General features: G+C 47.3%; 1 protein-coding gene across 1 annotated transcript; it reads right to left on the reverse strand.

Annotated features, from left to right (window-relative positions):
• Positions 1–1,045: 1,045 nt before the first annotated feature.
• Positions 1,046–9,016, reverse strand: LOC115408862 (phosphatidylinositol 4,5-bisphosphate 3-kinase catalytic subunit gamma isoform). Its single transcript, XM_030119815.1, has 12 exons — positions 8,710–9,016; positions 7,357–8,549; positions 6,090–6,705; positions 5,920–5,985; positions 5,111–5,336; positions 4,838–4,932; positions 4,498–4,641; positions 4,320–4,410; positions 3,964–4,094; positions 3,475–3,586; positions 3,228–3,385; positions 1,046–2,673 (listed from the first exon to the last, which is right to left on the reverse strand). Exons 1-12 carry the CDS (start codon positions 8,914–8,916, stop codon positions 2,416–2,418), a joined length of 3,297 nt encoding a protein of 1,098 aa, XP_029975675.1. The 5' UTR covers positions 8,917–9,016; the 3' UTR covers positions 1,046–2,415.
• Positions 9,017–16,464: the final 7,448 nt, after the last annotated feature.

Consider the following 16,464-nt stretch of genomic DNA (forward strand, 5'->3'; position numbering starts at 1 on the left):
TTTTGTGAAACTAGAGGAAAAAAGACATGAGAGAGGAGAGAAGAACCCGGAGCAGAGGAGGCCTGTCATTTGTTCGGGGTAGTTAACCTCCAGCGTGGGGAAACAGCTGCAGGAGTTTAACGGGATTACCGTGCTCAGGAGCAGAAATGACGGCTTTTACCGGGCCTCCTCTGCATTCTGCGTCTTTCGGGGTAAAAGGAGGAGAACGTTTACGCGGAACACGCGCCGAGCCGCGGGCCTCATTTGTTCCTGCAGACGCCTCCTGTGTCCCTGCAGGCGTCCACCGCCGGCGTCCACAGGGACAGACGTCACTGCCGGCTGCAGTCCGGGGAGGAGCAGTCACTTCTACTGACTGAACGTAATGTTGACATCTGATTTGTTCTCTTCAGGGTTAGGGTTACAGTCTCTTTTAGAACTGAATGAAACGTCCAGAAACGTCAGAGTTGACTTCAGTTTGACCACCTTCTGGTCCAGACTGCCGGGTGGCGGCCTCCTGCTCTCGCCCGCTGGAGGCTAAAGGTCGGGTCTGGTCGACCCTGAGCAGGATGAGAGGAGCAGAACTGACCATTCAACCCCGGAAGCCTCAGATCCACTCATCCACTGACCGCTGCCTTGTGGTTCCTTCCTCCAGGTGAAGGTGAAGGGAAAAGTTTGACTCGTTAGCGCCCCCGTATGGCGGTTCCTGTTAGCCCTGAGCAGAACCCAGTTCCCAGAGTGACAGGATGAGCTCTGTGAGGGAATATGACTGTTAGCAACTCCGTCCTCCTCACTGCTAGAAGCTTTCCCTCCCTGCTTGGAGGCTGGTTTTGGTTTTTGGTTTCTGGTTTGTAGGTTTCTTTTTCACGGCGTCTCTTCCAGAGCTGCTCCTGCTGGACTTCAGAGGAACAAGCGAGGACCAGAAGTGTGACTTTGAGAGAGAGTGAAGCTGAACTCCTCAGAGAGCCGTCCTGTCCATGCAGTGCTCTCAGTGGGAAGATAGTTAGGAGGATTAATGTCTAGTTTACCACCACAGAAGAAGACAATACCACCGCTAATATAATAACAGTTTACCTGCTCACACTGGATTCAAGTCTGTGTACAGGGGTCAGGTTTAGGTGAAAACATACAAACATCAAATTATTTTCAAAATAAGGGCCTAAACAAACTTTTACATCTGGATGTAAAAATATCAAGAAATCTGGATGATAAATGAACAGACCTGTCTTTACTGGTGTGGCCATGTGTGGTTCAGATGGACTTTGAGCAGTAGTGGTGTTTCCCCGGAGCCTTGAGCCTTTGAGCCTGAACGTCTGGGAATAGGGTCAGACTTTACACGCTTTGCCTCATTTGTTCCTTTATCATATCGCCAACAATACGACACAGAAAGAGACTTTACACAGGCAAGTCTTGACAGGAAGTGCAGCTATAAGGACCAAAGCACCTGGCCTTCAAAAAGAAAGGCGTATGCTCGCATTAAACAAACAAATCGATGAATCAAACGGAGTCTCTGTTCCTCAGGGTTTCATCCACTTCCTGATGACAAAGACTTCAGCTCTTCAGTTTATTATCCTCACTGGAGTTCTGTAGAACTTGGAATACATTTCCTTCAGTGAATTCCTATAAACATCTAAATTTTCTTTAAAGTTTTAGGTGTACAGACCAGTGGGACCCAGCGTTCAGCAAACTATCCAATCAATTCATCAGCTTCCCTGTTTCGTCCTGCTTCTTACTAACCTGTAATTCTAAAGTTATTAGAATAAATATACATTTCATGCTTCTAATAAGTCATATCAAACATTTTCCAGAGAGACTCTGTCATGTCTGAGAAATCCGGTAAGATTTGTCTTATTTTGAGCATTTTATATGTATGAATAGTGAAACTTGAATCCATTTATTTTCCACAGATTTTAACGTAAATAAAGATTAAAATTCAGGTGAGACTATTTACACTAATAATCACTAAACCACAGTTTGTCTGTCAGACATTTCTTCCTCTGAAAGCATTTTTAATGACTTTCCAACAGGAGAAATGGATTGGATCCGTTTTTCATGCCTGTGTTTCCTGATGTGATCAGCTGGATTTCCTCAGTTAACATGTTCCCAGAAACGAATTTGAACTTAAGATTTGAGATATAGGAAACAGTGATGTGGCAAATCCTGCTTCTAGACTGTCTTCTTATTCAGAATTAAATAAAACTCATGTCACCCTGTTTTATCTCAGACTATGTCAAAATGCATTTCATTCATTTGAACTCATTCCAGTCGGGTGCACTAGGTGGCAGTAGTGAGTTGCTGTACTGTTGTGTCCAGCTCAGTTTATGCGGTTCTGACTCCAGCCTCTGTTCATTGTGTGATTCTTGGATATCAGTTTGTTTCCCTTCATTTGTTCCAGTCCTGACCCCCTCATGTCTCAGTTAAGTATTTCTAATGATTACACTACTTGTTGCATGCTAACATGTGGAACCAGAAATTGGCCTGCACGGTCCAGCCCTGTTTCTCACAGTCGGCGATCTGTTCCAGGAAGTTCTGCTTGGCCTCCTCCTCGCTCTGGTCCTCCTGCAGCGCCTGCCGCAGGTAGCGCATGTCCTCCGAGGCGCTCAGCTCGGGGATGCCGGTGAGCAGCATGAGGGAGAAGAGGGTGATCAGCAGGCGGGAGTGGGAGCGCAGCAGGAGGTACGCTTGGATGCAAGTGTCCTGTCAGGACGACGGAGAGACCATCAGGCGCTCAGGTCATTTCCACAATAGACACACACAAACACAACAGCTTCTGAGCTTATAGCATCTGAGAATGAAGACGTTATCCATCTGGGAATCAGGAAGGCCAGTTCAGTCCAGGCTCTTTTTAAACACGATTCCAAGTCAGTTCTAGAGCGATGTGGACAGGTGGCGGATCCATTCAGTGAAAATGACAACCATGACCAGATTCCTCGACCTGTTTCAAATGATTCACACTTTTCTTCCAAAGTCCCATTTTGTTCTGGTAAATCGACTTATTTCCTCTTTTATATTAAATTAAAAAAACCTCCACAGATAAAGGAAGCCAGTGGAGGAAGCAGCTAACCTAAGGTTGGTCTGTTAGTCCAGTTTGACGGGATTTTAACCCGGGACATCTCACTGTGAGGCGGCGGTGCGAACCACTGTTCCACCGCACTCCCCTTCACCATTTATCGTTGTTCCTAATATATGTGACAGTGACACTCCTAACGCTGAGAGTGTGTTTTACATGTAGGAAGACTGGGCTTCAGTACCTGGAACCGCTGGAAGTACAGGCTGTTCCGACCTTTGACCCTCCCCATGAGATACAGGAAGTCCGGCGTGAGGACGAAAGGCACCCGCTCTCTGCTCACGCCCAGGAAGTACTTCTTGTGCCCCAGGATGTGGCCGAAGTCGATGTGGAACAGGTTTCCTGCAGAGTCGGAGAAACACCGGTTCATGACGGAACCAGTTCTGGTCTGATCCACATCTGGAACACCCTGGACGGTTTCTGCCGCACACCTTGGTCTGTGATCATGATGTTGTCGTTGTGGCGATCTCCGACTCCCAGGATGTAGGTGGCGACGCAGTAACCGGCGCACGACTTCATGAACCTCTCCATGGTCTTGAAGTGCTGCAGTCAGGAGAACAACACGGAGGAATCATTCTTTACTCACAGCAGACTGTTTCTGGTTTTGGTGGAATCTACACCCGGTGTAAAGATAAAATATCAATAAATAAATACAATGAAAAGCAGACCAGTACAATAATAGATGAAACAGACAATAATAGGCTGTGAATATGAGGTCGGGGTTATTAGAGCAAAACAGAAACAGAAAAACAGAATTTAGAGCAGTTTGGCTTGTTGTTCATTTCTTGGTCACACCTTGAATATTCTTTGCTCTTCAGTCTTCTGCTGCTCCTCCCTGATGCTTTTCACTATCAAACTCAAACAGCTTGCTTTTCTACCGTCGGTGTTTAAACGCCTCTCTCAGAATGTCGTCTACTCACGATTTCCTGCAGAGGACACTTGGACTTGAGCCACTCGAAGAGAGCGTCGTTTCTGAAAGCTCCGATGGTTCCTCCATGGTTCCTCTGCACGGCCGCAATGGTCACTGCGTCCCTCACTATCTCTATCATACCTGCAGACGGGAGATTTGATGGAGGAAAACCACAGCAGCAGACGACTGACGGCTTTACAAGGACACTCAACTCAAGAAGCCTTGTGTTCAATGAATTTCATTTCAATAGAGCTTTTTCACTGTCCGCAAAGTGTTTGAATCACATTCATCCATTCACACACACATTCACACACTGAGGGAGGGTGCCTCCTTCTGGACAGTGCTCGATGAAACAAAGGTTGATACCTATGTTGTGTCCCGTGGCGATGCAGCCATACGGGATGAGGTTCAGATCCAGAGATTTCTCCTGCCAGATGGAATCCATCAGCGCCAGAGTCTAAACAGGAGAAATCCCACTCAGTGTTACTGCGTCCACATAACGCGAACGTTCTCCAGAGCGACTAAAGCAGAAATGACATGTAACCTGAATGATGAGCATGTCCTGCCGGAGGTCGTCTCCTTGCTTGAAGATGATTCCCACGGGCGTAGACGAGGATGGCGATGGCATGGGATCAAACTCCAGCCACAGAGGCTTCTTCTTGGAGTTCATCACCTTGCATTTTTCCACCTGAGAAACACAAAAACAAAGGCATCTGATTAATGTGTGTGAAGACGTAAAGCCTCGTTCCTTCTGCTTGTGAGGGGGTCACACACCCACTCAAACTAAAACTCACAGCTGCAGTCAGGTCGGGGTCACGAATGGTCCTGAAATGCATGTTTGAGGGCAGTGAGAGGAGTATAAAGATGATTATTACAGGTCCCACCTGGATCTTTCCAGCTCTGATGCGCGGATCAAAGGGCAGCAGGAATTCACTCGGCAGCTTGCTGTTTCTGAGAAACTCTTGGAGTTTGATTGGCGCTAAAACAAGAGCAAGAAAGACAGAGTGAAGCCCTGATGAAGCAGCAAACAGCTGAGACCGTGGAACAAAGCACTTTTAAAAGACCTCCTCAAAAATCCTCAACACGAGGTTTTACTGTGTGTATTGTCTCAAGACCTGATTCGGAGGCTGAATGAAAGTGTGTGTGAGGTTCCACACCTGCCGACGGGAGGTCGGTCTTCTCGGGATAGAGTGTTTTGATGTCTGACGCCACCTTGTGGAGCTCATCCACCACCTGCACCTGCTGGATGAAGCTGTCCAGCATGGCCTGGCCGCAGCCCAGCAGGTAGGCCTCCAGGATGACGGCCATGCGCTGGCGGAAGTACGGGCAGCCCGCCACCTCGCTGCGCACGTACCAGAAGAAGAAGTGTCCGATTCTCTTGCTCTGCAGAGGGAGACGGGGGTAAAGTCAAAACATCAGCAGGCAGTTTGAAGGAGCGAGAATAAAGAGATTGAATTTTAATTACTACAAAACACATTCTAAATTGGAAATGCGTGTAAAATATATTTATTTTTTAAAAACGAGTGAACAAGCAATATATAATATGAATAAAGAAAAGACTCCTTGGTCAAAAAAAAGACATTTCTTCTTGGGGTTTACTGGCTAACGTCGTCCGCCAGGTTGTCTCTGTACCTTCATATCTAGACATCCAGTCTTCTTTCAGTGTTTTCTCCTTGTCTGTTGACCACTTTTATTCCCTGTGACCTGCCTTTTGGAACGAGCCGTCAAGTTAAAAGCTAATTTTCCCTTTTCACTCTCAGTAAGGACCATATACGTATATGTAGGGACTGTTCATGGACCCTGCACTGTTCAAACCACTGTTCCTTACATACGATCACACATCTTAAAAAACAAACAATAAAAAGACATTTAAAAGAGAAAATGTCACAGCTAAAGTAAAATTTAATTTCAATGGCTGGCCTTCGGTACTGTATGATCAGAACACTGAATGTGTTGAAGGACTCACCCTCAGAGCTCTGCGGATGAGGAACTGAGCCAGGACACTGTCGTGATACGGTTCCACTTTAAGCGTCTACATGAAGAAAGACACCGTTAAACGTATCAGCCGCTGGACGTTCAAACATCAAAACAGATGTATGACCATCCCTGCCCTGCCGTCCAGATTCAGACTCGCACCTGTACCAGCTGCAGTAGATACATCAGCACGTCGTCATTGGACAGACTCTCCAGCCTCTGGACTGCAAGTCTCCTGACCACCTCATCAGGGAAGTCCATGCTCAGCAGCTCCAGGGCCACCGACAGGTCCAGCTCGGCGGGGTCCCAGTTCCCCAGCAGCCAGTGAACATCCTCAACCACTCTGCGGTCCATCCAGTCCACACAGCGCAGGTAGTGAGGCAAGCTGGACGTGTAGTGGACGCTGTCCTCCCTCAGCTTTTGGGGGAAAACCTTGCTGCTGCTCGGGGCAGGAGGAAGACGGGGGCCGTCAGACGGCGATCCCAGAAGAGCGTCCGTGCTGGGTGAAGTGGACGAGGGAGAGGACAGGGGCGAGTCAGAGGCAGCATCAGATCTGGTTGAGGACCCGGGTCTGCCGGAGGGATCGGACGAGCCGAGGGAATTGGGAAGAACCACTGGGAAGCTGTAGCGGTCCAGGAGGAAACTGATGGCCATGGAGTCCGACACATCTGGGTTGGTGGCAGAGGACAGTTTGTCAGCCTGGTAGGTGATGGCGCCCTCCTCCAGGTTGGGATGGGACCACATGTGCAGCGTGTGGGGACCTTGACTCAGGACAGACCTGACGCAGAAAGACCACAGCTACAGGGTCACTTCACTGGCTTTCTTCAAAATTTCACCCTTCACTGATATCTGGACACACCATGTAAAGGAAACGCCAAGTTATTGAAACTTTGCCTTGTGTTGAGTGGATGACATTTCTCAACGGGGACTTTTAGCTTCAGACCTGCTGGGGACTCTTGGTTTCGGGTTAGGGTTGGTTAGTTCCCCTTTAAGCTACTGAACTTTTTAAAATAAATTTAAGAGATGGCTGTGGGGAAGTTTTCATTTCAGTATGCGGCTCTGATGGCCTTGTATAGACCTGATACTGCACACATGGAGGAGAGTAAAGGACCTACGGAGAGAACACCACTTTCCAATTTTGTGCACTTGCTTTCATGAATGAGGAACTTCAAGCATTTCTTCTGGATCACACAAAATACCAAATGGAGCTTATTCCATTGAATTAATGCACAGTGTGACAGACAGCGGCTGAAAACATTTGCATTGTTTATGAAGCACCTGTTTTTAAAAGCAGATGTGTTGCTGTTATTGTGATGGGATGTTTCTCCTCAACCTCTCTCTGCTGACTGTATGAGAAGTTTATTCTTTAGATGAAGCCCATCCCATTTTTCGATCGCTGCTGAAAGGCGGTTTGTTGCTAGGAGCTCACCTGTGATCGATGAGGAGGAGGTTGACGAAGTAGAGCATGTTCCCCTTGGCCTTCTGCAGGTCTGGTGTCTTGTTGACGGAAGACGACGGTGACTTTGGGTCCTTGGTTCCTGCGGGGTTGTCACTGGACCAGGCGTTGATAGTGAGACCCAGCTTGGCTCCACGAGGGAGGTCCGTCAGAAGAACGTCAAAGTCCAGCCACTCGTTCCACAGGACTTCGTCTGCGAAGGCCTTGGGAGCCCAGGACACTGAAGACAGGATCTTGTTGCCGTAGAGAATGGTTGCCTCAACATAAACCGACTGAGGGCATTTGCTTGGGAGTTTTGGAATATCAAATCCAAGCAGTTTAACTCTGAACTTCCTTTTGCAGTCCCACAATGAAATCATGAAGATGTCCTCTAAGTTCTTCCCTTCGAGGCGGAGATCGTCATGGGAGCTGAACTGGCCGCTGAATCCATCGACCAGCGGCCAGTCCTCAAAGTTATTGGCCTCTGAGGGAAGCTGGGACACTGGGACCACGGACAGGTGCAGGTCTTGGTTGGCTCTCAAGCACTGGCGCACCCAGAGGAAATCACGGAGGATGTGGCTCCCAGAGAGGAACTCCTCCCTTCCTGTGACTTTCAAAACCAGTCCTTCAGACGGGTCGTATTCCAGCCCTTGATCCGCCATCACCCTCCTGAAGTACTGCAGGAGGACGTCTGGCGTTGCACTGAAGTCCACCTGGATGCTGAAGCTGAACTTGCTCATGTAGTGGAAGTTGACACACAGCTTCCTGTTCAGCCAGTCCTGCAGGTCGGCCGGCATGGGGATGCTGGTAGTCCACGGCTCGGTTGCATAAAGCTGGTCATCTCGCTTCTTCAGCTCTTGTCTTCTCGGGGAGGCCAGTTTCCGGCGTGTGAACGTGAGCTCACCGATTCTGTTGGACGCGTCTTTCTCCAGGTCGTGTCCGATCAGGGAGCTGAGACATTGCTGCTGCTTCTTCTTCTCCTCTGAATCACTTTCTTCCAGCAGTTTCACCACCACGTGTGCCGAGAGACACTGAGGGTCCTCGCTGGACCAGGGGATGTCCAGAGTCCTGATGACCTGGCAGTCGTCGTAGGCCTCGTACCACTCGTCCGCTCTCTCGTACAGCAGAGTGTACTTCTCTGGGTCCAGGATTGCAAAAGGGTCAGGATGGCAGTTCTGTTCTTGAGCCTGACGATAATAAAAAAGAAAGAAAGAACATTTTTGTCTGAAGGTAAGTGTTTGATGATCAATATCCACAGAGGCTGAAGTGGAGATGTCTTCAACAGAAAAACAACAACACTGAACCAGTTCAGTGAGGAATACCTAGAAAATGGCATTTTCAGCGTACCTGCATGCAGATGTGCAGTCTCAGCTGGTAGACGCTGCACTGGGCAGGCAGGACCACCGTCACCGTCTCGCTGCCCGTGCACATGTTGTAGTCCTCGTCCAGAGACGAGTGCAGGGCGCCGGGCCGGGCCACCAGCTCACAAATGAACTTCAGGTTGTTCTCGGAGCGGCCCGGAGTCGACATCTTGGGGAGCACAGCTGCTTCCATCGCGATCCTAAAGAGAGGAAAGCATCTCAGTGACTCGACACACCGGTGGTTCAGAGCAGAGTCGCCGGGTGAGCGACCTCTCAGATCAGGCAGTACTGGTTTTCACTGTCCTGACGCTCAGTACCTGTTTGACGGTGCATGTGGGTGTGCTCTCTTTGTGATTGTTTCAGGGACTTCCTCATTCTTCGTCACAGTTCTTTACAGCCAGACTAATTTAAATAGGTTTTTACTGGAAGTGACACAAACACTACTTCCCTGAGCAGAGAACAGATTACAGAAAAAAAAAAAAAAAAACCCCAAAAAAACAAAAAAACAAAACAGAAGGATCCATCCCAGAACTGAAACATTTCATCTCACCTTCTGATTCATGCTAACACATGGATGAACACAAACCCAGCTGAATGTCTGGTTTGAGCCTGCGGTGGGGGGGGAGGGGGGGGATCTGAACAACAAATTCCAGAAGAGTTTGTTTCAGGTTTTACTGCTTAAGGAACTTCAACCATTTATTAAATGCAGACTTTACTTCCTGTTTCCATCAGCACAGTGAACGTTTACTGACTGAGATCAACAGTGGCGTCATTTGGTCTGTTTTTTGTTTTTTTTTTATCCTTTTTATTCTCAAGCCCCTCTAAATTATTTTTTTTAATTATAAAAGAATGCACACATATAGAATACAGAATATGAGTTTAGATAAATAATCATTTAGCCTGTATTGTCAGATATGATCAGTAGCGTGTCAGTTTCCCCTCTCTTCAGTGTCAGCTACAGAGGACTTGTAGAGGACTGTTGTTATTTAATAGTCTTTGCTGATCAATAGTGAAAGTTACACATTTTTTTTCTTTCCCATTTGTGCGGCTAGTGCGGCGGCGGCCCCTGATGGACAGCGACCTTAACATTTGCCTATGCCACAGGCCGGCTCTCTGCCAGACACATTAAAGGTGATTGTTAAAGTATCGGTATTGCTGATACCAGGCTGAATTTCACTCGGTATCAGACTGGAAATGGAATCAGTGGTGTTGAACCTCACTCGTCAACACAGTATTGTGGCGGGGAGGCGTGTTCCGGTGCCGCGGAGTCGCCGACTGTTTGGAGCAGTACCGGATGGAGGCAGGGGGGCTGCAGTGTGCAGTGGAGGGGTAACAACCCCAGGACCTCGGCCTCTGATGCAGCACAGCCTTGTGGAGCAGTCATGTTGTTGCACTTTCAGGTAAGTTCTCTTATCTTCGCCTAGTTTATGTTAAAATATGTTTATCTGTGGCCACATCCTCCGTAAGAGCATTAGGTTATGCTTCAGGAGGGTAACTGGGAAAAAAATACTTAAAAAATTAAAATAGATAAATGCAAATATCAACTAATTATAACCTGAATTCCTGACATAAAATTAAAAAGACAGGCTGATGTGAAGAAGAATAAAATTTTACTTTCCAGGTCCGGGTGACCAGGTGTAGGTTTAAATAACTTCACTGTCCAGAAAAACAATGACTTGTATCTGTATTTCCACAAATCTCCAGCAGGCGGCAGAGTTCCTTTCATAGTACCCTCCTGTTGAGGAGTAATAAAGTATCTCATCAGGCTTTTCAGCCAAACTCTGAGCTGCTGCACTGAAAGCTGAACTATAAAGTTCACCGATTCCTCCTCTGTTATCGCTGGACCTTGCTCCATTTCCCGTTTGGCTTCACTACATATATTGTTTTATCTGTTTTCATGTTTATGACTCATTTATTCACACCTGAAACAATACCTCTATCTTTATTTGACTCATTAGCCCTTTAACTAGATATCACAGCTCTTTGCTTGCTTCTGCTGCTCTTCTCTTTTTTCTTATCACTGACAAAACAAGAACATTTCCACTTCTCAAATCTACTGAATGATGATGAGACAGTGCAGACTGAACCTGAGATAGAATAGAATCTCCCAGCTAACTCAAGTTTAATGTTCCCTCTTCCGTTCAATTTGCTGCACTTCAATAAAAATCAAAGCTCTGTCCTTCAGTAACTTTCTAACCGACTGTGGCGTTCATGAGGGCCGGACTGAGGTCACACAGAAGCTTCAGTGGGATTGAAGCATGGAGAGCAGAGCTCCTCTTTCCAGCAGGTGGCGCTATGGTCCCTGGTGGCCATGGCCATACGATCCCATCCACACTCGTTCGGACCGTGTTGAGCCAGTTTCCACTGCTCTTCTTTCCAATATGGCCGACTCTCTGCTGCATGTGTGGTGTTCCCAGGCGACAGGATGAGGCCAGAGCCCCAGTGTGCTCCAGTGTTTAAAGTCTGAGGCCAACTGGACCACGGTCATGTGATTTACACTTCCTGTTTCCAGCAGGTGGCGCTGTCAGCTCTTTCGGCTGTGGCTGTGGCCGCGCCCTCAGGCCTTTGTGGAAGATTTTGAAAAGTTTTGCTCACCAAACCCTTTTCCATCAACAGGCCAAACTTCAGGTCATTTAGAAACACAACTGGGAACGAGTTCACTTTTACAAAATTTATGAATTTGAGCCAAAAATCTGCCACATTTTCCCAGATGGTGGCCTTCCTGTTGGGTTGTTGGAGTGTGTGGAAGAGACTTTTTGTGGCGTGCTTCATGTGCTTTCTTTTCACTCTGTTTGATCCGGTCCTTCACAGGGAGGAAATTGAGAATCGAAGTGATGCTCACGGTTCATTCAGCGTCTACATCCATTTAGGGGCCAACGTTGCTTCGTCTCATGTTATCACCGCAGACTGCCTCTCATTTGTTGGCTTCTCTCTGAGGCACAACAAATATCTTTCAAAGCACAGCAGGCCGAGGAGTCCGGGTCAGGGTCCTGTCAGCTGGACATTCATGGCAGATCTTTTTATCTCCATCATCCTGTCAACGAATGGATCTGTTCGGACACTAAAGCCATTAAAGAATCCTTTCAGTGGAGTCCAGAAGGCCTAAAAAATAAAGTTAATTCGAGAGTTAAATTAAGTGCAGTGAAACTGCTGTAGTCATGGATCTGATCAGCATTCCTCTCTTTAACCGATGAGGCTTCACTGGTCTGAATGATGGACAGGTGTGTCTGGTCAGCCCAGACCGGAACGGTCCAGGGTCCAGCCCAGACCGGAACGGTCCAGGGTCCAGCCCAGACCGGAACGGTCCTGGGTCCAGCCCAGACCGGAACGGTCCTGGGTCCAGCCCAGACCGGAATGGTCCTGGGTCCAGCCCAGACAGGAACGGTCCTGGGTCCAGCCCAGACTGGAACGGTCCAGGGTCCAGCCCCGTGACAAGTCAGTTACAGTAAGCCAGGTCTCAGCTGGACTTCTTTGAGTTGAGTTTTAAATAACTTCATGAGTTTTAAATGAACCATTCTGTTGTGCTGCAGCTCTGTGTGTCTGATAGTGAAGATGTGAAAAGCTTTTCGGCTCAGCTGAAGCGTCATTCTGTTTGCTCCCTCTGCTCTCTCATCTGGTTACCTTTGTGGTTTCTACCATCAGTCTGCATCAGTGAGTGTGAGCGCTGGATGTGGGAGACATGGGCGGAGGGATCCGGGTGGGGGGGTGGGGGCTCCAGGGGGAGGAGCGCTGACACCCGTCCAGCCTTATTTAGGGGGTGTTTGTCTGCAGGGCTCAGCTGCTCCTCCGGGGAATGTCCAGGAATAGAAGGAGGTGCAGCAGGAGAAAGTCTACAGAAGTGGAGGAGGCGGCGCAAAGGACGAAGAAAAGAGACCAAAAAACAATAAGACCGAGGAGAAATCCTCTTCTTCTTCACCCAGCAGTCATCAAACACAGGTCAAAGCTGTCCCCGGTGTCAGGGAGCTCAGGAGAGGCTTCAGCCCGGAGCAGAGCTGCAGCTGCTGCCGTCAGTCAGCTGGCGGGAAAAAGACTCCATGAAGGAGCTGACGTAGGCCGGGCGGCACGGAGGCTCTGCTCTGGGAGCGTGTGTGTGCGTGTGTGTGTGTGTGTGTGTGTGTGTGTGTGTGTGTGTGTGTGTGTGTGTGTGTGTGTGTGTGTGTGTGTGTGTGTGTGTGTGTGTGTGTGTGTGTGTAGCTAAATGCTTTAACCCACTGGGTGTGAGGTCAGGTTAGCATTGGTTGCCAACTCAGTTGTCTCTGTTGTTTTGTCATAATTTTTCAGCTGTTAAAATGCAAAATATCAAAGCAAGTTTAATTTCACTGTCTGACGACAAACAAAGTCAGGGTGAGATCTGAGCTTCATTTCAAATCTTTTAAATTTAATTTCAATGAATAAATGAAGAAACAAACTGAAGCTTTCTGTCACTGCTGAAGACTGAGAGCAGAGAGACCCTGGTTACCTCCGTCTCTCCCCCAGACGGCTCTGTTACCACATCAGCTCCTGGAATGCCGTGGTGCTGAATGGACATAAACTGTAAATCATGACCATCATCTCTCAACACTGGATTAGGTTTGGTGTGAATCCCTGTGTGGTGGGTTTCTTTCCGAGAATCATCTCACAAAATAACATGGTTCAGTCGAGGTTGACTTCTCAATGAAATGTTTATATCACCGCTCCAGAATCCCAGTGAGGAAGCAGACATGCTTGCAAAGTTTAAAAATGAAATAAAAGAAAGTACTAACAGAGGTAATTGAGGTTGTGGTCTTTCCTGAGCTCTTCCAGCTCCTTCCTCCAAGTCAACACAAAGTTTTCACCAAATTCAGATCAGGCTTCTCCGTCTGGCTGGAGCTCGACTTCAGCTCCTTCCTCCAGACAAAAAACACCACCTCAAAACAGTCAAGCGTCCAGTCAAGCCCTCTCTGTACCTGCATTAGCACCACTGACTCACTGACCCACTCTGTCCAACAAAACACTCAGAAAGACTCATTTCGACAAGCCAAAATGGCTGCCGAACGTTTGATAAGCCCCTCCTACTGGGCATGACAACCAAAAATAATACGTTCAAAAAAGTCTTATTTCTGATTATTAAACAAACAGAAAATCAAATGGAACAGCAGTGGAATGAAGATAAAAACCCACTCATCAATATAATACATGCCCCAGTTCAAAATACACTCCTAAAATGACAAAAAACAAAAACAAAAAAACAACAACAACAACAACACATAATTGGTCCATTAATTGAGTGCAGCTGGTCAGGGAGCCTTTTTCTGGCCCAGCTGGTCTGCCTATAAGGCTGAGTCTTAGGAGCAGCTCTGTTTGGGGCATCAGCAGCAGGAAGGCGACTGAAGAATGGGAATGAAGTGGAGATTTACGTTTTCAGCAAGGAAGACAAAGTGGAGGATTTTCATCCAAAGAGAATGAGCTGAAAATGTATGGAGAGAATATTGAGAGTGGATAGCCACAGGCTCCTGGGGGTGAACTTTGACCCTGGGTTAACAACCGCTTTCCCACTGCAACTAGCAGGTCGACCCGTGTTTTCGACCAGCTAAAAACCGGCTTTTAGACTCCTAATGTTGTCCTCGTTAACGTAGCCACGCTGCGTCGACGTCATCATGTAAGTTCCCGGATGTGTCCCTCCCACTAGAAGCGGGTAGAAAGCTGACCCGCTAAAAACCCGGGTTGATTGCAGAGTTTAAAGACCCGGGTCTAAATGCCGATTAAACCCTTTCACACTGCCAGGAGGAGCTGATTGTTAGCGGGTTTAAACGGGTTTTTTGGCCAGTGGGAAAGGGGTAGGAAATAAATGTGAGGAGTCTCGTGGGGTGAAATGGGGGACGGACACTGCATCAGGCAATCACTACACAGCTGTGATCCGGTCAAGCTTAGATTATGGCTATGGGAGTGTTGCATATGGATCAGCAGCATAGTCTGCATTAGCAGCAGTGAAAACATCAGCAGTGTGAGCTCTCCCAGTGGAGGCAGGAGAAGTACCACATGCCAGAGAGCTGGAGTTCTCCTTGCCGGTGATTAGGGTTAGAGTCCTTCCTGTGGATGATGGACAGTAGAGTGGTGGACTTCAGACTGCTGGAAACATCTGGAAGGAGGACTGGGGACAGACAGACTTCTGTGTCAGGAAGACAAGTTATGTCTCAACAATTAAACAGATTGAATCTAGTTTCAGATGGAAGGAGTCAGAATCATCCATTCACTTCCTGACCTCAAGACAAAGGGAATATAAATACTCCGTCAGTGCAGCTGTTTCCATGCCAATCGACAGCGGTCTGATCATAAATAGATTTCCAGGGACAGAAGTGAGACTGGAGGGTTTGACTGATTAACATTCCAGCCTGCAGGACAGAAATGTTCCTTTCCATCAGCTGACTCGGGCCAGGTTTACACACTGGGCTGATTTACTAAAACACATCTTTCCCCCTCTACGTTAAACAATTCATGTACACAAAAGCAGACATCGACCTGATGCAGAGCTGCTATGAGCATGATGAACCTGTAGAGGGCAGCGTAATGAGAACCGTCAAGCCAGGCTAGCCAATCAGAATCCTGGAAACGAAACGCAGGTCGTACCTCTGTTCTACGCTGATGAGACTTCTGTCTGACGTTAAACTAAACCAAAAGACGGAGTGTTCAGACATCATCGGTTTTTGGTGACTTTATTCACATGTAAATCTGAATCCCGAGCACGTTTAAATATCCCTGTTTTTCTGGTTTTCACTGTGGAAACGGAGCTTAGTGCTGAGACTGTCCGGTGGAACACTGCAGGAGAGCAGAACGAAGATCTGCTCACGTGTTTCATTTGAAGGTCAGGCGGTGAATACAATTACACTGTTCAGTTCAAACACACAGTCTGAACATTACTTCATCAACTCTAAGATCCCTGTCTGGAACACCGACGCCTTCGTCCACATTGAGTTTTTTCATTTAGGTATAAACATTGAAAATTACTGAATATTTCTGTTTATTTGAAACATTTTAAAACACAGACGATTTCACTGTTGAACTGTCACAAACCCTTCACATTCTTCGTGGACACAAATATGATTACAATAGAATAGAGTACAACTGATATAGTTCTATACAGAAAAGAACATGGAATAAGTTGGATAAGTTAAAATATCAATAAGCCAGAATAAATAGACTGTTTCTGTTATTCAGTACGTTCCACTGCTGTCAGTAGTGTGAAAACTGTTGTCTCACAGTTTCCTGAGTGTAAAGTCAATAGAGTAAAGAAGCCTTAGAATCCACACGTTCCCTGGCGTACATGTTCTCCAGTTCTAGATCGTGCTGCATTCAGGTCCTCTGATGTTTCTGTGTGGATGGATATGTAGTCATGTGATCACACTCCTATTTCAAACGGCCATAATGTCACCGCCTCAGCTAATTCACCAAGAAGAGCTTCTAATGACGGGCGGAGGATGGTCAGGCTGTTTGACGATATTTAAACTTTTCAGAATAAAAGAAACATTATCGGCCGGCAGCTGAAATAATTAAACTGGTGTCAGATTTGAAGGTAATGCTGTGTAATAGCGCTGATGCTATACAGCGTGGCAGTCATGCAGATGAATGGAGGCTCCATGTGGACATCGCTGCAGTGTCTTACAGCTGAGAGGACTTCATGTGATCTGCCTCTTCCTGGTGAGGGATCCTCACGTAATACGAACCGAGCGACAGCAGCCAGGTCATGTCATTCACTGCTGAGTTATTGTCAATATTACAGTTAGAG

This window comes from Salarias fasciatus, chromosome 20, assembly GCF_902148845.1.
Source record: "Salarias fasciatus chromosome 20, fSalaFa1.1, whole genome shotgun sequence".
Taxonomy (NCBI): Eukaryota; Metazoa; Chordata; class Actinopteri; order Blenniiformes; family Blenniidae; genus Salarias; species Salarias fasciatus.

What these genes read in the sequence shown, in the direction of transcription:
- LOC115408862 (XM_030119815.1), bottom strand. Translation starts at nt 8,916, where the DNA reads ATGGAAGCAGCTGTGCTCCCCAAGATGTCGACTCCGGGCCGCTCCGAG. An exon ending in TCAGAGCTGGAAAGATCCAG is followed by an intron (nt 4,642 to 4,837) that starts GTGGGACCTGTA and finishes TGTGTTTCTCAG; the next exon opens with GTGGAAAAATGCAAGGTGAT. An exon ending in CGCCACGGGACACAACATAG is followed by an intron (nt 4,095 to 4,319) that starts GTATCAACCTTT and finishes TCCCGTCTGCAG; the next exon opens with GTATGATAGAGATAGTGAGG.